The following is a 22,349-nucleotide window of genomic DNA, read 5'->3' as shown; positions in this document are numbered from 1 at the left end:
AGCTCCCCGCGTATAACGCGGTTGACGAATCAAAATTTTTTGACGCCGACTGAAAATATTTACCTACGATATCGCGCACGCTTGAGCTGCGGAGCTGGTAGCGTGCGGTTATAATTTAAATGTCACAGGAAACGTGTTTCTCTCCGGCGAAAAGCGATATTTCTACTCATTAATCTGTACCACGTGCAGTTAGTGCGCTGCGCCGGTCGTATATGGTGACTCGGCGTTACTCCAACTCTGGATTCTTGTTGACCTGGTAGGGCATTGGCGAAAGTGTAGTTGACTATAGAGTGGGCCCCGCTATTGCCGACATGTGGCTGACGGCGAAAGTAGGCGGCCAACTCATTGCCAATCGTCGGCTATCTGTCAGTTCTGCCTATAGGTCACCGCTGCTTCCAAAATGCATGATTAGGTGACTCCATATTTTGGGGCGTCGTCGCGTGCGCTGCCCACAAGATGCCTAATTTAGGCGATATCTCAAACGAAAAATAGTTCTGTGGTTAGGTTGCCTGGATTAAACAGAATACACAGGCTGACATTTTCAGCTTATCGTTTAAGTTGTTTCTGTTGAAGTTTGTATCTCTCTAAACCATGCCACGACATGGACAGAAGATGCCTGCCTTGTATGTCCAACGACACAGATGGAGATTTTGCTTTTCACAGCAGCATGAACGAGAGGGTCACTTGTGTTGGATTTTATTGACTTGTATTTGGATTGTATCGTTGAATTCGGATTGGTTTTCGCACTGTTGAATCTGACACTCTAAACTAAAACTGTGAAGCTGGGCAAAGTTGGATGAAAAAAAAAAAAGAAAGATTGCAAGTTTAACATGAGACATAGAAGAATGATAGGTGTAACGTTAAGGGATAAGAAAAGAGCAGATTGGGTGAGGGAACAAACGCGAGTTAATGACATCTTAGTTGAAATCAAGAAAAAGAAATGGGCATGGGCAGGACATGCAATGAGGAGGGAAGATAACCGATGGTCATTAAGGGTTACGGACTGGATCCCAAGGGAAGGGAAGCGTAGCAGGGGGCGGCAGAAAGTTAGGTGGGCGGATGAGATAAAGAAGTTTGCAGGGACGGCATGGCCACAATTAGTACATGACCGGGGTTGTTGGAGAAGTATGGGAGAGGCCTTTGCCCTGCAGTGGGCGTAACCAGGCTGATGATGATGATGATGATAGAAGAATGGAAAGCAGCACGTAGATTTCCGGTTCTTCTTTTGAGGACTTTCGTTCTTGCATAGCAGACACGACCTTCGGTTTTCACTGCACTCCAATGCATCAGCGGAAACTTGTAGTTCTCGCTGGTTGGCGCTTGTGTGTTTACATTAAGTCAGGCGCAAAGCATACGACCACACGAACAACAAGTTTACCGTTCGTCCAGTGTTTTGTTTGTAAGTGTAGCTGTTTGCTTCGTGCTAAACTTACTGTAAGAATCCAGAACATGAATCGGTGACAAAATGTGGATTCGCTCTTTCAATGCCGTCGTATTGAGCGGGAACATTGTTCGCTGCGCACCAATTTACAGAAAGCGCAACAAAGAAGAAAGAAAGCTGTTTGTAATATGAGACTGACAGACTCCACGCTGCAGAATGCAAACAAACAATCCCAAAGACCTCCACTCTATAAGATCACTTTATTAATTCGAGGGACACAGCGCAGAAGTACATTAGTATACAGATACACAAAAAGCACAACCGCACACTCACGTCACGGTTAATTCACATTTTCTCCAGAAATACACCTGTTGGGGTATCGACAACAGTTCTTTGTCTCATACCTCTCTCCGTATATCTTCCGCGTGTGTGTGTTTTGTCCGAGTTATACAAGGTGTTCACTCGTTTTCATTCTTTTTCTTCTTTCACCGTTCATATCTGTCTACGCAGCACCCACATAAAGCAAATGCATAACACGCTTGGGGCGTAACACACCTACTGCGTAGCGCAATTCTTTGGCCACGTTGGTTTACACATTTCCGCCAACACGCTCGTCGACGGGCGTGTTGGCGGAAAGAAACTCTTGGAACGATCGAAGCCTTTTCTCCCCTCGTTCATACAGGCTGGCACAAATGCATTGCAGCTAGACCGGCCGCTGTGAGACGCCACATATTTGGACATATAAGTTACGCAATGCACCAGTTCACGCCGAGTTCACACTGTTTCATTTATATATATATTCTCAAGTTTGGCAAAACTTATATTCTCGTTGTTGTGCTCTTGTCGTGGCCTCGCGATGAAGTTTTCGGTTCAATAATGTGATGTGGTATTTTACAGTGGACAGATACTCAAGAAGATGCACTCATACTTGCTCGAGAAGGTAGACGTAACCGGAAACAAGGAGGTGGCCACACACATGTACGCTCAGCTACACCAAGCCGAGAAATAACGAAAAAAAAACGTATGAAGAGAAGAAAAAACTATATAGAAAGGAAAGCGAGGACAGCACTATTAACGTAAATCAACGTTCCAGTATCAGTAAAAAAAAAAGAAATAAAGTGAGGTATCATGACCCCACCGCATGAATTGCCGCAATAGACATGAACTTTCTGGCAATCAAGAATAAAAAAAGAAGTATAACGCAGTTAAGCGCTTCACGACGGTGTACTGCTTTAAACCTTTTTTTTTTTTTCGACCACGTTTTGTAACACTCACAAGAGCTCAGCTTGATTCATACTTGGATACAGGCTGTGCTTACAAATATTTTCATGTCTGCAATAAATAAGCGTGTTGGAACTTGTCCGCAGCTGCAGACTACATACTTCCAGTGCGGAGGATATATAAATATACGGTTTGATCTACTTTTCTTTTTTTTTTTTCTGACTGTTGAGATGTTTGCGTAGCTAATTACATCTCACTGACCGTCTCTGTGGCGTTTTGCTTTTTTATTTCGATGTAGCATTAAAATAGGCATGAATGTAGCATCACTATACATTATTACTGTTTCTCAGTTCAACCTACTCAAGTGCCTAAAGTTGAGCTAGCGCTTTCTACAGCTTACAACGGTGCTGGACGGAAGCAAGAATTGGAGCGTGTGAGCGTAAGAGGCCTTGCAGTATGTGCTAATTTGTGTCATTTAAACGTAAAATAATAAATTCTGGACATCAGTGTTTCTTAAATATACTTCAGCAGCATCAACGCTCAAGCACACTCGCACACACGCTCACACAAACACGAAAATATACTAGTTAAATTTTTTAACATCCCTGTCTTACATATGTGACAGCTCTAAGCATGGAAGTTCAGCTTTCCCTGAACAAGACAGCAGTATTCCGTGTTCACAAAGTACAGATCAGGGCACATTAGTGTCGAGCGTGCTGTGAACACTGATGACGTGTCGTTGTAGCAAAACACATAATGTTTTCAAAAAAAAAAAAGAAAGAGAAAATGCCGCTTGTGCAAGCGGGCTCGGCTATAAAGAATGCTAGAAAACAAAACTACACAAGAAACACTGTATATTTGAGTCCAAACAATCGTGTTTACAGGAAGAGGCGTGTACAAAAGTTGAGGTACACTACGATCTATGACTCGCATGCTTCTCACCAATGCGTTTGCTTCCGACGTTTCCCATTCGCTTGCGTTTCGTGACTTTCGCGAGACACTCGCACAACCGTTCGCAGTTGCTGTGACCTAGCGTACGCGTCAAGTCAGTGTACGAGTGACCGGATACGACATCGGACCGCGTATTGGGACCACCACTGTGGAGCTTACACCCGACGGCAAAGGTTTTTCCGAGCACGCGTAGATAGCGCGAGACACTTTCCCCCAAATTCTCAACTCAGCCTACATAGAATACAGGGTTTGCTTAAGGTGGAGCACTCTATACACATTTCGATTGAAGGCCGAAGGTGCTGGTACCAACAATCTTTTGTGGATGTCGTCCCGAAAGCGCACAGTTTGAGAGTCCTACAGTCCTAGTCAATTTCGCGAGCTTTGAAGTGGCAGGCATGCTCCAGAAGCCCTGTGACAGAGACTGGTGACAAGGTGGTGTCGCTTGCGGGTTGGTTTGCGAACGCTGTCAACGACTGCACACGAGTTTGTTTAACCTCGAAGATCAATTAGCGTCCGGAAACGCCGCTACTAGTGTGCGCGATTCTCCAGAGTTTGGATGCTGCTCCGAGAATCGTTCTAAGGCGGTCGTTGCTCACTGCTGAGACGCTTGCGAGATGGCTTCTTTCCTTCGCCACTTCTTACTTTCCGACCCACACCTTTCCGTTTTCGTAGAAGTATGGGAAGCTTCACGTGAACTGCTAAACTCGGTGTCTGAGAATTAGCGATTTCAGTGCTTGTCGTCACAAGTCGCCATATGGCTTATAGCTTGTAGTTTACCGTTTAGATGATGGCGCTGCGCATTGCGAATGTGGCGAAAAAAAAAAATAAGATGGCAGAGCTAAAGCGCCTCTATGGGGGTTCTATACGTTGTTCATTCTTATAGTTAAGCATCTCCTACTATTTCTGAACTGAGATTGAAGTACACATGAGTCTTTCTGGCTGATTACGGGTTTCCTATACGCTAGTGAGATGCTGTAGTGAGGCTGTTGCTATTGTGACCACACTAAATTAGAATACGGTTTTCTTTGTCCTGTCTTTTGTTCTTCGAACAGACTCAGGTTAACGTTCAGTCTTGTCTTTCGCATTCATGTACGGCCAATCACGGTTCAAAAATCAAACATCTTCACATCTGGCTTTAAGTCCACATCCTTTACCGAGACCTATGGATTCCATAAATACGCAAATTCGCCTAATTTTCCGTCGCTCTTCTACTTCCAATGGTAGCAGTAAACGCATGCACAACTCAACATTGTCTGAGTTCTTGCTCTTTTTTTATAACTTGTGTATTTTTTTTTCTCAGACGCCTAGTTGAACGCTTTATAAGAGTACATCAGAGGCCGTTACTTCCACAATATCATTGCTGCCAGCGGCTTCCGTCGCCACGGGCCAATCCAACGGGAAGTGGATTGCGACAGAGCGCCGTTCCTCTTGCTTGCGTTCTAAGATTCATTCTCCATGTTACCCTGCAGCGCTGAAAAACCGAGAAAACACAAATATGCCGGGCGAATAGGCATTCAGTCCGAGTTCCTACTACCAGACCTCATTTTCTTACAGTTCTGAGGCATGGTGGCCGGACAACGCGCACAGGGAAACTCGCGGTCTGCAGTTTCCCCCACACAACAATCAACACACACTTGGGGCCGGGGCGAGGAAGGAATCAAGACGTAAGCGGGGACCACAATCCTGCATAGTGCTGAGTCAGTGAAGGGGCTTGCGGTCGAACGGCGAGGAATCGCCAAGCACGCCAAAGGAGACCCGCCCTCACCGAAGGAGACGCATGACGCAGCTATTCTTTCGCCACTGCCGACGTATGCACAAGTCAACGCCGAAGCTGCTGCCGTCACGCTGGTTTCAGGACAGGGCCGTCTTTTCGCTGAGTCAGCGACTGCTGCGAGATGGCAAAGCATGTCGAAAGAGGGTCGCGGCATGATTCGACGCACGACACAGCATTTTTCTTTCCGCCGCTATCGATGCGCACGTCGATGACGAAGCTGCGGCTGCCATCCTGCCACCTGGATTGGGCCTTCTCTTTTGCTGAGTCAGCGGCGCGGCTCGCTGGTAACCGGTAAGAAATAGCCAAGCATGACGAAGGAGGCCCGCAGCCTGACAGCACACATGAAGCAGTGATTCCTTCGCTTCTGCCGATGAGCATGTCGACGCCGAAGCTACTGTCGTCACGCTGCTACAAGGACAGAGCCGTCTTCTGCTGCTTAACAGATTGGGACCACAGGAAGGTTTCGTTTTACTTTATTTTTACTCGGCGGTCTCGTTTTGACGGGTCCGAGAAGTGTCGACAGAAGCAGAAGGCATCAGTGCGCAAATCGGTTGCTGAACAGAAGCACACGGCACATTTGCAAGGCAGTCGGTGCGTATCACGTGACGGCTTACTGCTAGGAGAACATGTTACTCCTGGTGATGGCGCTGCTTCGTGCAGGAAGGCCCCGAATAATACCCTTGTTAAACAGGTATTCTTAACCACGGCTACCGCAAACCGCCGTTATTCACTTATACAGTTCTTCTCGTGCCGCCTAGTTCCTCCTCTTCAAGCTCAGTGGTTTCCCACTTGCTGCCCGCCAGTTACACTTCGCCGCCACCGACGTGGGCGCGACGCGCGTCTTCAGCAAGCACACGCTCCTCACAGCTGGAAGTTGTGCATGGACGTGGAGTACTCGGAGCGGTAGTTTGGAGCGGCGGCTTGGCCGCCCTTGGAGCGCGTCGTCCGGTGCGAGTACTCGGAGAACCTGTCTGCGTCGTGTTGCGGCGGCGCCAGTCCTCCACCGGGCTGCGGCATCAGCATCACGGGCTGCAGGTTCATGGACTTCCGCGACGCCGTCGACTGGTTGTCCGCCATGAAGGCGCTGTTCACCTCTCCTGCATCGGAGGACACAAGACAGACAGGGAAACGCGGATGAAGCGACTGCACCGCTGCCAGGTGAGCAGTAAACTCATTCTGAAGTGAGAAAGGCTTTAAAGAAAACAGGAGAGAGTGGCGGCAGCTTTGTGGGGCTCAGGTTTGTTGTAAGCCCAACGATTGGGATGGCGAATTCGGTAAACTGGAGGAAAGAGGAGAAGAGGGAAAGACAGAACATTTTACATTTCATACGCGCCATGTATTCGGCTTGATTTACGCTTCTTTATCTTACGCACATCGTTTTTCCTTTCTTTTTTTGTACTTTTATACTTTTCTAGGCCCACGCTGGACGTCCGCTTCCTTCCTAACGTTTCTTTCTTTTCCTTCACCCATAATATCGCGTCACCCATGTCCTGTCACAATCTTTTGTCAAGCGACCCTTCCTGTCCTACAAGAGAGCCTCGCGAACGTCGCAGCGCGTCACGCAGGAACACGAGCGCGGCAAAGCCCCATTCACGGGAGACAAAGGGCGCGTTGAAATGAGAGCTACATACGAGTTGGGTTCGACGATACAAATAGCGCGGCGAGTTCATTCTGTTCCGAACAATGGGCCCTCGGAGGATGTCTCCGCCCCTGCGTTTATGGGTGCAGGTCGCCTCCCGGCGCCGTAAGCTTTTCAATGAGCCAGAAATAACAGCTCACGCGCCGGCGTCGCCGCACCTCGCGTGTGTAACTGGTAGGTGCGACACGCGGAACCTGCGAAGACGGTTATTTATTGCAGTGCTTCGAAGCCGGTTCTTCTAGAGACGGTTTTCCGTTGGCGCCGCTACTCGTAACGATGGGTTCGTGAACACATGTAATGCAGGTGATAACGTGATGTGACGCTGCGCTTAAGTTTGAGCCCGCACTTAAATCTTTGTCAAATGTTTCGAAGCCACGCCACGGGTAACCGAACTTTTCACCCTGTTTTGTCTTTGTTCACTTCATTCAAAGAGGAAACTAGGACGTAAGAATATGCCGCAAGGCTGCGTAGGAAGACGCCAAGGTGTAGCGCGCCCGGTAATTCGGACAATTTACAGGCACTCCGGGACGCCTGCCTGAAAACAGTTTCAATGAATTTAGTGCACCATGACTTAGAATCTTTTAACAAATAGTGTAGATTGCGTGGATTATGAATTACCCGCCTATAGCTCAGCGACTAGGTGCTCCGGTGCCGAGATGAGGTCGTAGATTTGACCCCCAGTTAGTTCCAGTGGGGAAGGTATGGAAAACACAATTAGAAAGAAGAAGAAGAAAAAAAGAAGCGCCTGTGAACTCAGGTGTAGATGCCTGTTAAAGATCAGCACCCTACAACTTCTGTCACGGACCCTAAACTAAGATCCGGAGGGGAAGGACCGATGTACTATTGTGCAGGTATCTATCTGCTTCAGCATAAAGAAAGGACATAAATTAACGATAAGTTTTCGTGAAAAAAGAAAGCAAAGTGCTCCTTAATCTGCTTGTCGATTTCAAGCTACATACGGGATACCCTGTGCGCCAGGAAGCCGGAGAGCGATCGAATGAGGGCAGCACAATCGTGGAATTCCTTGCTGAGCCCATTTCTACGCTGTAGTCTGTTTCACAGGAACCGAAATAACCATTTATTTATTATAAATGTGGCAAGAGCAGTCGTAAGCGGCGATAATTTCTGTACGAACTGAACGTTTCAGTGCACATGTTCGTGCCTTTGCACCAAGAACCTGTATACGCATTAACTTCTCCGTGCCCCCCCCCCTCTTTTTTTTTGTTTGTTTTGGAGGCGCAACGCACTGAGTCTGTGCTTCTTATCTCTTGTGGCGTGTCATTTCTGAGCTGGTTGCTTTTTCGGCGCAGAAAGTTAATTGCATCTGCCCAAGACCACTGCCGAAGACCACGTTCAGCCAAAAACTTCAGAAAAGATAACGGCCAATAAGCCCGCATATAAATAGAAAGAAATGGCAAGGTCTGGACTGTGCATGCGAATATAGTAAGTCCTGCGGAAACATAGCAGGCGAGCACCAACGGTTGGCACCGAGAACTAAACACGTGCGGCGAGTGGCCGTCTTCTCTGGGTCGCCGGTGAAACGCTTCGCTTCACAGGCCTTTCGGTGCATCGCAAGAAACTCCCAGCGTTCTTTTTTTCTTGTCTTTCTTTCTTTCTTTCTTTCTTTCTTCCTTCTTCTTCTTCTTTTTTTTTTTTTCAGGCACATGAGTTAGGGCAGCGAAGCGTTTCCCCTAGCCGTTGTCGACATGCTGCCCTCGATCTGTTTTGGACCGTTCTTACAAGTTTCGCGGCGAATAAATATCGGCGATTGACACCGATAGCTAAGTGCGTGTTTGTGTGGAGAGTGGGGACGGGGATCGTATACGAGCGCGCTTGTGCCCACGTGCAAGCTGAGTGTTAATTCAGACTCAAACAAAGACATGGCGAAGACAAGTGACAGAGCTGTAAACAAGAGAGAGAGAGAGAAATTTATTTACAGAAAGGCAGAGAGGTCGGCCTGAGCTATAACTTGCTCTGGCCTGCTACTCTACTCTGGGGAAAAGGGACGGGGAGGGAAAGGGCTGATGAATGATGATGGTATAAGGAAGAGATGCGTATATACAAATTCACAGAGTTGTGGTATCTCTAAAGGCGTGCGTCCAGCCCAGTGGCTTGGAGAAAAGCTACAGCGGCTCTTGTGACCAGGGCTGCGCTGGTTGCATTAGGCCAAGGACCTAAAAGAAACTCGTCCGATAGCGGTCTCTCATGGATGTTTGCTATGGAAGAGACAAGTTGCTGTCGTTCTTGCGCGTACGCGGGACACACGCAAAATATATGTTCAAGTGTTTCTGGCACCTCACAGCATTCACAGTTTGGGCTAGTATCACTGGCACCTATCATATTTCTATAACGGTTGGTGAATGCGACACCAAGGCGAATCCGGTGCACCATGCTCGTGTGGTTTCTATTGAACTTTTGAGGCATACGAAATCGCATTTCTTGGTCCCATTTGTGTAATCGCTTGTGTCGTCGATCAGGTTGGGCCCAGTGTTCCAACGTAGAGTTGTGGTTTACGCGACGAAGTAGGGCGTTTGTGTCTGTTCGTGAGAACGGAATGCGTACTTCACAAGCATTATCTAAAGCAGTTTTTGCTTCAGCGTCTGCCTGTTCGTTCCCTATCACGCCACAGTGTGACGGTATCCACTGAAAGGTGACATTGTGGCCATTTCTAGTTGCGTGGTCGAGATACTCTGTAATTTCTATAGCCATAGAATGATACGGGCCCCGTCTGAGGACACAGTCAATCGTTTGCAGAGCTGGCTTGCAATCGCAGAATATCGTCCATGCGTGAGGACGCTCCTCGGAGAGAAATCGAAGTGCTTCCCGGATAGCAACAAGTTCTGCGGCAGTTGATGTTGAGCTATGGTCTAGTTTAAACCGGCGAGCGATGATCATATGTGGAATGACGAAGGCTGCAGTGGAGGCATATGGTGTGACAGAGCCATCGGTATACACATGTACAGTATCTCCGTACTCTGTAGAAATGTGCAACAAGGTGAGTTGCCTGAGGCCAATAGATGCAACGAAAGACTTTTTAGTAATTCCAGGGATCTGCAATGTAACGACAGGTTTAGGCAGAACCCACGGGGGTGTTCTCGGAATACAGGCGGGAGAGAATCTCGACGGCAAAACACTCTGATGCCGCGATATAGTCATTGAAAAGCTGGAACCTGGGTGTGTGGTAGGGAGCGATGACAGAGGATGGTGCCTGTGTCGGGTCAACACGCGGAGGTACATTCGAAGAGGCTCGCAGAGCAAGTACACCCGAATAGGACAAGCACGAGCTTCCGCTATTGTTCCATTGGTTGACGTGCATCGTGGGAGGCCCAAACATGTGCGCAATGCCTGAGCTTGAATGCTCTCGAGCGCGCTCACACAACTAAGTCCCATGCTTGAGAGCGCCGGCATGCTGTACCGTATATACCCTACGAATAGGGCTCGGTACAATTGGAGTAATGACGACTCCGAGGGGCCCCATCTTGTTGCTGCCACGACGCGAAGGACGTGAACAAAAGTCTTCAGCTTTGACTTCAGTGCGGCGACGTGTCTTGACCAAGATAATCCCCGGTCTATGACTAAGCCAAGGAATCTGTGGTGTGTAACCGTAGGTATCGCTACGCCGTCAACAATGATCGGATACCTGGTCATTCTTTTTCGCGTGAACGTAATCACAGAACATTTTTCAGTTGAGAGTCGGAGGCCTTGACGCCGAAGATACTTAGCTGTGATTGTCACTGCACGTTGAAGCCTAGCACGCATTTGGGGACGGGTGGCTCCAGATGCCCATATGCATATGTCGTCGGCATATGTGCTAATCTTTACCGTGCTAGGAAGTTCGGATGCAAGGCCAATCAATGCAACATTGAAAAGAGTTGGACTGAGAACTCCCCCTTGTGGAACACCTCGATGTATATGGTACTGTCCGGTGTCGCCATCACTTGTCGACATATACACCGTGCGGCCACTGAGGTAGCTAACAATCCATGTATATAGTCGGCCACCGATGTCTAAATCTTCCAGTGCATCAAGGATTGCATAATGTAGTACATTGTCGTATGCACCCTTAATATCCAGAAAGACAGCTCCAACTAACCGACGTCGACTTCTTTCCTGTTCAACAGTGGAGACCAAGTCGATAACTCCGTCAATCGAAGAACGGCCTCTTCTAAATCCGTGCATAAAATCAGGAAAGCAATTATTTCTCTCTAGAAACCATTCCAGTCTTGACAAAACCATTCTTTCCATTACTTTGCCGACGCAACTGGCTAAGGCGATCGGTCTGTAGGAGGAAAGCTCGTTGGGGCACTTTCCCGGTTTAAGCAGCGCTACAACGCGACTGCATTTCCAACCATCTGGAACATTTCCTTTCTCCCACGTCGTATTATAAAAAGATAGGAGAAGACGTCGTGATTCGGTGCCAAGATGGCAGAGTGCAGCGTACGTGATTCCGTCTGGTCCTGGTGCCGAGGAGCGTCGAGAAACTGAAAGCGCAGCGTCAAGCTCTTGCATCGTAAACGGTACTTCGAGCCGCTCATCAGGTGACGGGGGTGCGATGGTGACAAGGGATGAAGTCACTGCATTAGATGCGTCCACAATCAGTTTACAGTAGTCCTCTGCTACCTCCAATTCGGTCCGGCGTTGATGTAGAGCCACCGCATGGAATGGGTGTCTTTGTTGTGGAGTTGCCTGGAGACTTCGTATGACCCGTGTTTGGATCTGACTGCTGGTACGATCTGTTGGGAACTCGGCGCTGACGCCCGTGGTTGTACCTGGGTCGCAAGCCCCAAGGGTAGCGTTGGCCTGGCGGCCTGGGGTACAACTCGAAGCATCCGAAGGTCCCGGCAAAGCATGAGTCGACTGGTAACAACGAAACAACTTGTTTATTTTAACATCGCAAAGAGTTGGCGGTCAGGTTTGACCGAAGTAGAGAGACGGGAGAGCACTTCACTCAACTGAAGAAATCGGAGCCCTCCTTTTGGCGTCCGGGGGCAGCTGTTTTTATACTCTCGCAGTTGAGGGCAAGAAGGAACCCCTCAAAAGACGAGCACGTGAATGTACAATGGGCTAATGGTGACGCACACTGTCGTGGCGCTGCGCACGATCTCGTAGCACCCCGTCGTGGCGCTGCGCACGATCTCGTAGCACCCTGTCGTGGCGCTGCCGGTCGGACACAATGACTGTAACGAGATCCCTGCTTTGGCATCGCCTGTTTCGGGCCCAATAACTGGAATGAGATCCCTGCTTTGGCATCGCCTGTTTCGGGCACAATGACTGGAACGAGATCCCTGCTTTGGCATCGCCTGTTTCGGGCCCAATAACTGGAATGAGATCCCTGCTTTGGCATCGCCTGTTTCGGGCACAATGACTGGAATGCGAGGAGGATCCCTAGGCGGTCGCATCGCCGCAGACGCGCCTGGAAACACCTGGCGATGAGTGTTGCGGCGACGACGATCGGGCCAAAATGTCTGCCGCCCCGCCGCAGTCGCGCCGGCAAAACCACGTGTCGCAGGCGAAGCGCAACAGACCGCCCCGCCGGGGGAAGGAGATCCCGATGGACAGGGGACTGCATCCGCTGTCCGGAGGGATGTCGCTCGATGATGCTCATAACCGAAGTCGGGCGTCCCTTGACGTTTCTTGAGCGCAGCGCACAGAGAAGGCCTCGTTCTCTCGTTCAGGTTCGCACGGGACACTGCAAAGTGACTTCGGGAGAGTTCACATTTTTGTTCTCGTTCCCGGCAAGCGTTAGAACTACGCTGAAAACTCAACCGCTCAGTCAGCAAGCACGGCACAACCCTCACTAAGCCCTGCCAGGCTCTTTTCCCCTTTTTATACCACTGCCTAGTTCCTTACAGTAGTCTAGCATCACTCAGAACGCGTCCACAAATTGAAAAATTGCACTAGAAAGCATATCATCACTTTGAAACACTAAACAAAAGCAATATGTTAAAAAAAATCCTGCCTCAGGAAGAAAAACATCAGTAACAAACAATTTTGAGGCTGATTCCTACGTTAGGGGCTTCGACTTAAGCCATCGGCGTTACCGTTGAGACTCCCCTTTTTGTAACGCACCTCAAAGGAATATTGTTGTAAAGCGAGGCTCCAGCGCAGGAGGCGGCCATTTTTGGGAGAGATGGTCTGCAGCCATTGGAGAGGGCAGTGATCCGTCTCAATGATAAACCTCGAGCCGGCTAGATAGCATGACAATTTCTGAACGGCCCACACGAGACACGCACACTCTTTCTCGGTGGCGCTATACGCCTGCTCACGACTGGTCAGCTTACGACTAGCATACAGGACGGGGTGTTCTACTTCTCCATTTTCCCGTTGGCACAGTACAACGCCCATGCCTCGCTCACTAGCATCGCACTGAACAATGAACCCTTTTGTATAGTCTGGCGATCGTAGCACAGGCTGGCTTGTTAGGGCACTCTTTAGGGCGCTAAAAGCTCTTTCCTTTGTCTCGTCCCAGACGACTGTTTGAGGCTCTGTTTTTCTTAGAGCATCCGTCAGGGGAGCCGCGATATCAGAGTACCTAGGGATGTACCTCTGATAGTAGCCGGCGACACCTAAGAACGACCGAATATCGGTCTTTGTGCGCGGTTGCGGAAAGTCTCGCACAGCGGCCACTTTTATTTCAGAGGGGCGGCGACGACCCTGACCAATCATGTGACCGAGGTAGACAACCTCGGCCTGTGCTAACTGGCACTTAGGAGCCTTGACTGTCAAGCCCGCTTCGCGCAGGCGGGTTAGCACTGCCCGCAAGTGTGCCATATGCTCAGACCAGGATGCGGAGAATATCGCTACGTCGTCTAGATACGGTAAAGCGAATTCTTGCTGTCCCCGCAACACTTTATCCATGAGGCTTGAAAAACAGTATGGCGCGTTCTTCAAACCAAAACTCAACACTTTAGGACGGAATGTTCCCATTGGTGAAAGGAACGCCGCATACCTACTAGCCTCTTCTGTAAGTGGAACCTGCCAATAACCCCTGACAAGATCTAGGGTGGAAATAAACTGAGCGCTACTAACTTTCTCAAGGCGCTCCTCGATGTTAGGGATCGGATAAATTTGATCCTTAGTGATGGAATTAAGCCTGCGGTAGTCGACGCAAGGACGAGGTTCCTTGCCCGGTACCTCAACTAAAATCAAAGGGGAGGTATAATCACTCTCACCTGCCTCAATAACACCGAGCTGTAGCATTTTCTTTACCTCAGCCTCCATAATATCCCTCTGGCGGGGTGACACCCGATACGCCTTGGATCGTACTGGCTCTGTGGAGGTAAGTTCTATATCATGAGTAAGTACAGAAGTCCTACCAGGCCTCTCAGAGAACAGACCTTGAAACTCTTGTAATAGCTGGTGTAGTTCGGTTTTCTGCTCGGGCGACAGCGGTGCTTTACTGATAAGGTCACTAATGACTTGACCGGTGTCTTCCCTGTTCGTCACTGAGCCTAGTCCCGGAAGCTCGATCGGAAGCTCTTCAGGAACGTTTACCATCATGCACACCACTGCTTCCCTTTGTCTATAAGGTTTGAGCAGATTACAGTGGTAAACTTGCTGTGCTTTCCGCTTTCCTGGCAGACTTACCACGTAGTTAACGTCCGACAGTTTCTGAACAATTCGTGCTGGGCCCTCCCACTGCACGTCTAGTTTGTTGTTTAGCGATGTGCGCAATATCATGACCTCATCGCCAACCTCAAAACGACGGGCCCTGGCTGTCCGATCATAATAAACCTTGGCCCTCTGCTGGGCCTTTGCCATTGCTTCACCTGACAACTCCTGTGCCCTTCTTAAGCGTTCGAGGAGCTTAAGTACGTACTCCACCACGACTGGGTCGTCGCCCCTACCTTCCCACGATTCTCGAAGCATGCGAAGCGGAGATCGAAGCGAGCGACCGTACACCAGTTCAGCTGGCGAAAACCCCGTAGCCGCATGCGGCGCGGTTCTTAACGCAAACATCACCCCAGGCAAACACAGCTCCCAGTCAGTTCGATGTTCAAAACACAACGCTCTCAACACGCGCTTCATGACGGAGTGGAGCTTCTCAACGGAATTCGACTGTGGGTGGTACACTGAGCTGTGTAACAGCTTTACCCCACACCTCTCGAGAAAAGTTGTCGTCAAAGCGCTAGTAAACACTGTGCCCTGATCTGATTGAATTTCTGCAGGAAAACCAACTCGCGCAAATATGGACAGTAGAGCATTGACTATCTCCACTGAGCTGAGTTCTTTAAGCGGCACTGCTTCAGGGAACTTTGTCGCTGGGCAGATCACAGTCAAAATGTGTCTGTACCCTGTGGCTGTTACCGGCAGAGGTCCCACTGTATCAATAACGAGCCGTCTAAAAGGCTCCGTAATGATAGGTACCAATTTCAACGGCGCCCTCGATTTGTCCCCTGGTTTGCCCACCCGCTGACAAGTGTCACATGTCCTCACGAAATGGTCTGCGTCCCGAAAACACCCTGGCCAATAGTACTCTTGCAAGAGACGGTCCTTAGTTTTCTTAACTCCTAGGTGTCCGGACCACGAACCCCCGTGTGACAAGCGCAACAGATCCTGACGATAGCATTGAGGCACGACCAGCTGATCGAACTCCACTCCTCGGCGGTCTAGATACTTCCGGTACAGGACTCCACCTCTTTCCACAAAACGCGCAGTTTTCCTGGCGATACCTTCTTTGACATTGCAGCGCACGTTTTCCAGGCTGCCATCCTTTTTTTGCTCGGCTATCAAAGCCGACCGGCTGACTTTTAGCAACCTATCAAGTCCGTCTGACGTAGGCGCGATGAGCAAATCAGTAGATAGCTCTTCTAACTTTCCCGAATCGGGATTTTCCTCTCCAGTATCTGGCGCCTTCAACGCTACAGACTCAATTTTATTCAGTTCGGGCGTGCTCTGAATATCAGCTTGCTGCGCCTCTGACCCTTTTTCGTTGTTTGATAACGTCGGCCCCGCAACTACCGCCTTTGCAGCGAGCTCCCGAACCTTCGATCTGGTTAAGGCCTGAACACTAGCTTCACCAAACAAAAGCCCCTTCTCGCGCAGGAGGTGATCGGACCTGTTTGAAAATAGGTACGGGTACTGGGGTGGCAGCATAGATGACACTGCCGCCTCCGTCTCAAGCGCTCCGAAAGGTCCTTCAATAAGCACCTTTGCTACCGGCAGACACACGCTATGAGCTTCCACGGCTTGCTTGATCCATGCGCACTCGCCCGTGAACATATGGGGTTCTACGTAAGACGGGTGAACTACATCCATCGTAGCTGCGGAATCGCGAAGCACTCGGCACTCTTTCCCGTTCACGAGGAGGTCTCGCATGTAAGGCTCGAGAAGCTTCATGTTCTCGTCAGTGCTGCCTAATGAAAAAAACACAACTTTTGGTGTTGTTTCCGGACACTGCGCCGAAAAGTGACCCGGCTTCTGGCATGTATAACAAACGCGCGCTCGCCTCATCTCGAACCGCTTCCTGCGTTTGGCTGCCGCCGTCTCCTTACGTTCTGTCGGACTGCTTTCACTCGCATCCGCACTACGCGTGTCCCCCTTTGCTCTCATGGGTGTGAACTTCGGCCTCTCAAACTTCGAGCCAAATTCACCCTTTTGACCGTCCTTAGCTCCGCGAGCTCGACGCGTCACAAACTCCTCGGCTAGCTCAGCGGCTCTAGCCACCGTACTCACGTCTGGCCTATCCAAGACCCAGTATCGCACGTTCTCCGGTAACCGACTATAAAACTGTTCTAGCCCGAAACACTGCAGAACTTTATCGTGGTCACCAAACGCTTTCTCTTCTTTGAGCCACTCCTGCATGTTCGACATAAGCCTATACGCAAACTCTGTATATGACTCACTTCTGCCTTTCTCATTTTCCCGAAACTTCCGACGGAACGCCTCCGCAGACAGCCGGTACTTTTTTAGCAGACTCGATTTTACTTTGTCGAAATCCTCTGCTTCCTCTCTATCCAAGCGAGCGACTACGTCGGCCGCCTCGCCGGGTAACAAAGTGAGCAAGCGCTGTGGCCACGTTTCCCGAGAGAACCCCTGCTTCTCGCACGTTCGCTCAAAGTTAACCAGGAACAAACCAATGTCCTCTCCAAGCTTAAACGGCCGCATTAGGTCAGTCATTTTGAACAATACGCGTTCTCCTGCACCGTGTGCCTGACTTCCATTACGAGCGCGTTCCATTTCTACCTCAAGACGCTTCATTTCCAAAGCGTGTTGACGGTCACGCTCTTGTTGCTCTCGCTCTTTCTGTTCTTTACGTTCACGCTCTTCTTTTTCTTTTGCAGTCTCCCTCTCTTCAATAGTCTCAAGGCATTCCGACAGCTCGTCATCCTCAGCCTCTAACTCAAGAATAGCCTTTAGCAGTTCTGGTTTTCTGAGTTTGTCCGAGACATCCAGACCCAACTCTCTTGCAAGCTCCAACAATTTCGGTTTGCGCAACGACTTCAAATCCATGGCTGCTCTGAATGCTGCTTTCTCTACTGCTTACTATTGTCTTGCCGCAAACTAACCCGGCAGCAACGACAACCACAATTACCAGCTCTGTTTCTGACACTAACAAAAGCCTGGCAAAGCTCAGAAGAAGAAAGTCCCGCACTCACCAAACCTCGCAGGCAGGAATTCCGCGCAGTCGTTCCGCTGCAGGCAACCAGTCGTCACACAGGGCTCGTTGCACTGCTCCCGGATCGTCGTTGAGCTGCTCAGCATACTGTCAACTGCATCTCTTTGCTGCTGGCCTCCGTTGTCGCGATCTCGCCGCTGGCAGACCGTTGTTTGAAGTCGTAGGCGATCCCACCGCTGCCAACCAGATGTTTGGATCTGACTGCTGGTACGATCTGTTGGGAACTCGGCGCTGACGCCCGTGGTTGTACCTGGGTCGCAAGCCCCAAGGGTAGCGTTGGCCTGGCGGCCTGGGGTACAACTCGAAGCATCCGAAGGTCCCGGCAAAGCATGAGTCGACTGGTAACAACGAAACAACTTGTTTATTTTAACATCGCAAAGAGTTGGCGGTCAGGTTTGACCGAAGTAGAGAGACGGGAGAGCACTTCACTCAACTGAAGAAATCGGAGCCCTCCTTTTGGCGTCCGGGGGCAGCTGTTTTTATACTCTCGCAGTTGAGGGCAAGAAGGAACCCCTCAAAAGACGAGCACGTGAATGTACAATGGGCTAATGGTGACGCACACTGTCGTGGCGCTGCGCACGATCTCGTAGCACCCCGTCGTGGCGCTGCGCACGATCTCGTAGCACCCTGTCGTGGCGCTGCCGGTCGGACACAATGACTGTAACGAGATCCCTGCTTTGGCATCGCCTGTTTCGGGCCCAATAACTGGAATGAGATCCCTGCTTTGGCATCGCCTGTTTCGGGCACAATGACTGGAACGAGATCCCTGCTTTGGCATCGCCTGTTTCGGGCCCAATAACTGGAATGAGATCCCTGCTTTGGCATCGCCTGTTTCGGGCACAATGACTGGAATGCGAGGAGGATCCCTAGGCGGTCGCATCGCCGCAGACGCGCCTGGAAACACCTGGCGATGAGTGTTGCGGCGACGACGATCGGGCCAAAATGTCTGCCGCCCCGCCGCAGTCGCGCCGGCAAAACCACGTGTCGCAGGCGAAGCGCAACACCCGCCATATCTTAGATAGAGGCTGTCTTGGATCTAGGGATCCACAGAAAGCCCTCCAACGCTGTCTGTCAAGCTTCTCCAGATGTCGAAGAACATGTCGTTGAGCTCGGCGACTGCTCGAAAGATCGGACGGTGACTTTGTTCTTCTGTATCGCCGTTCTGCGCGGCGACGGATCGCACGAAGGGCCTCATATTGTATGTCGACCGATGACCTGTGCCTCGGTATGCTGACTTCTCTAGTTTTGTTCCGCAGGGTAGAGGCAATGATGTCCTCTATTTCGGATGGAGATGTCATACTCTGACAGGCGGTGTCGACAGAGGTCTTAAATGCAATCCAGTCTGTTTGACGAATGCAACGTGAGGCTGAACGGCGAAACCAGCTAAAGTGAACGTAAGTGGGGAGGTGGTCGCTACCATGAGTCTCTAGATCCGTCGACCAGGATGCTGAAGACAGAAGGCTCCTTGATACAAACGTTAGGTCAAGACAACTGCTGTAGGACGTGCCACGAATAAATGTAGGAGACCCGTCATTGAGCACATTTAGTCCCCGACTACACATAAAGTCAGCCAAATATTTGCCACGAGAATTCATCGAAGTGCTACCCCACAGGGGATGGTGCGCGTTAAAGTCACCAATCACAATATGAGGGCCTTGCGATGCTTGCAGCAGAGACATCAGGTGCGAGCAATCGATCCTCGCTCTTGGGTGGATATATCCTCCAATCACTGTAACCGTGCGACATCTGTATTTTATGGTGAGGCATACGTAATCATTAGTAGTATGCGATGGGACGTCATGTCTGAAATACACCAGGTCGTGACGTATACAAACTAATACTTTGCTCGAGGTTTGGTCGTTACGAGACCACATCTGGACATAACCAGAAATACGGAAAGAAGAATCCATATTAGGTTCACAGATAACAATAACTGGAAATTGGTATTTAAATATCCGCTGTCGGAAATCCGACAAACGACCACGCAGACCGCGAGCATTCCATTGCATAACAAACGATTGACGCATCCGTTCTTCAAACATTATCGCCATACTTGCTTAGTGAAGAACCACTAGCAGTGGTTCCAAGACTTCAAGTAGCTGCACGGCAGCCTTGGCAGCCGGGGTATTTAGGCCGGAAAGAATCCTGCGCATGGAGCCCATCAAATTTTTCACCATACTCGTGACGTCAATGTCATCCATCTTTTCGTTTTCTTCAGTACGTGCAGGAGCGGTGCATAAGGGCGTTCCCACAGACCTTGACGGTAACGAGGGCCACGGAGTCTCCGATGTGGCTAGTGCCGATGATGGGTCGCCTTGCACTTTCGCGGCATACAAAGGCTTTGAGGCACGTGCTTCTTCATTCCTGAGACGAAGAGGGGGTGGATGTTGCACTTGAGCTGTCGTCCCTCCAACGCGAGGAGGGCTGCGATCCCGTTGATGTCGGTTTCGTGAACGACGTCTGCGGTGGCGGATAGCCCTTGCCGCTTCCCTGTGCGTGGAACGATCTCTACCCATCTTCTTCAGAATACCCATTTCCTTCCTGATCTTTGGGCACTCTTTTGACGTTGCGTCATGAGCACCAGAACAATTTGGACATTTCGCAGCAACGTTGCAATTGCTGTCTCCGTGAGGTCCACCACATCGTTTGCTGTAAACAAGACACAACACGAATGTCTATATTCGGACCTACGACGCGCGCAGATGCAATAGGGTAGCGCTTGCGCATTGCAGGTCCTCAATTTTAATTGCTTGCACACACTTTTAGGCTTGCACATGAGCACCGTCCACCCAGTATACGTTGCTTCGCACGCAAGTTCTTTCTGTACGTCGTATTACAGCGAGAGCAAGAGAGAGACCAGGAAGTAGAAGAGGAAAGGCAGGGTGGCTAAATAAATGAACACCCAATTGGCTACCCTGCACCTCGGGAAGGAGAAGTGATGGGAAACACGGGGGTAAGAGCTTCAATGATATTGGCTGGCAGGCTACTTGGTGATGCATTCTTCGTATACCGGTGTTACAGGACACATATACACGCCGGAAAAAAAGACCAAGCAGGGGCAGGACAGCGTGCTGCCACGAAGAATGGGAGTATGTGAGGAAGCGATGGTGTGAAACATTGAACCGTACGCCCATGCACAGTGAAACGAATGACACCGTTCCCAGTGTGTCTCGCAGTCACGAGTCTTCGAAGGAAAAAGAAGAGAGAGAGAGAGAGAGAGAGAGAGAGAGAGAGAGAGAGAGAGAGAGAGAGAGAGAGAGAGAGAGAGAGAGCCGTGCCTTCAACGTCAATCTAGCTAACGTCAGTTGGGACAAGGATGAAACAGCTCTGTACCCCATGAAGGTAGACGGTTCTCCTGGGTGTCCAGCGCGTCCGATAGCGTTGCTTTAATACCGAAGAGAGATCTATCAATAAGAACACGAGCAATGATCTCTCTGACCGTACGAAACTAGCGTTCTCTAACGGAGATACCGAGGTTTAATTATCAAATAGCGAATGCGCTGTAGCGTTCGTGTACCCTTGTAGACGGATCCGTTGGAGATGTACTGGTCGGGCAGCAGCTTGACGTATCGCGTGCCCAGCACGAAGGCGAGCGCCGCCAGCACAACGCAATCGGCGACGCCGATGACGGCGAGGATGTAGGCCCAGCGGATGCCGCACTGGCCCGGGTCGTAGTCGCCGGCCTCGGGCCCGCACACGTCGCGCACCACGGACACGTCCCAGCCGGCCGGGAACGTCAGCACGCCGATCACCATGCACACAGCTGCGGCACAGAGAAGAGAGAACACTGTTTATGAGGCCTGCGCAGTTTAGAAAACAAGCAGTCGCTGATGCAGTGTCAAAAATTTTGGGCAGCTTATAGCTTAGCGATTAGACATTCATGGTACTCGAGGTAACACGTATTAAATATGAAGCGGCACATTCATACACAAAAATGCACACGTAGGAGCCACACGAAGCCGCAAAGTAAGAGGGTCTCCTGCCAGTGTACGGCTGATGCCTTTGACAAGAGATGCGCAGGCGAGTAATTCGTCCTGTGTATGCTCGGGCCAAATTTGCGGGAACTGCATTCAGAAACATCTTCCGGACTTCGATAACATTTTAGTGCCAGCAGAGAAGGACAGAAAAAAGGGGAGGGGGCGTAGACACCACGATGCGCCACGTTATCCAAGTTCGTATGCCAACACGCCCAACACAGAGCAGCATTTCCAGGCAGTATGGATCCGATATAATAGTCTGAAATTCTTTCTATTGCCATATCGACGTTGTGACGCGGAGCCCAAAGACATGGCCTCTATGGGAACGAAAATTATCCCGTTAAGCTGTAAAACCAGAGCACGTGACAAGCAAAAGGGAAGAGCGCCTGTGTGATTTTTAGCGCATTTTCTTGTTTTCTTCTTTTTTTCGATTCCCTCACACGATATCAAGGATGTGACCGGAGGCGACGAAAAGCGGTCCCGGCTACTCCCTGTCTCATTAAAGAAATTTGGTATACACTTCTACAAACTTTCACTTGTAGTTTGTGCAGAAAAACGAGTTTGCTGCATCTAGTGAATGCAGGTACACCGACAGTACGAGCGTGCAACACCCAAAGCACAACGAAGTTACCAAGTACTAATCAGACCAACTGTGCGGGCAATAATATCGACACAAAGCGTAACAGCGCAAACTCATGAACAATGGAACATACACAGCTAGGTTCTCTGACGGTCCTCTAGCGCCTAGGCAAATCAATTTGTCCGTGTCTTCTTCTTCCACCCCCCCC

General features: G+C 50.0%; 1 protein-coding gene across 1 annotated transcript in view; it reads right to left on the bottom strand.

Moving 5' to 3' along the window:
• Positions 1–1,622: 1,622 nt before the first annotated feature.
• Tmhs (Tetraspan membrane protein in hair cell stereocilia) overlaps positions 1,623–22,349 on the bottom strand; it is a 151,998-nt gene continuing 131,271 nt past the window's right edge. Inside the window, exons 2-3 of the mRNA XM_075696226.1 lie at positions 21,102–21,347; positions 1,623–6,424 (exon numbers count right to left, since the gene is read on the bottom strand). Of these exons, the coding sequence (XP_075552341.1) occupies positions 6,189–6,424; positions 21,102–21,347 (482 nt within the window). The 3' untranslated portion in view covers positions 1,623–6,188. The remainder of the gene's footprint in view (positions 6,425–21,101; positions 21,348–22,349) is intronic.

This window comes from Dermacentor variabilis, chromosome 6 (genome assembly GCF_050947875.1).
Source record: "Dermacentor variabilis isolate Ectoservices chromosome 6, ASM5094787v1, whole genome shotgun sequence".
Classification (NCBI taxonomy): Eukaryota; Metazoa; Arthropoda; class Arachnida; order Ixodida; family Ixodidae; genus Dermacentor; species Dermacentor variabilis.
This window is presented reverse-complemented; position numbering and strand designations above follow the sequence as displayed.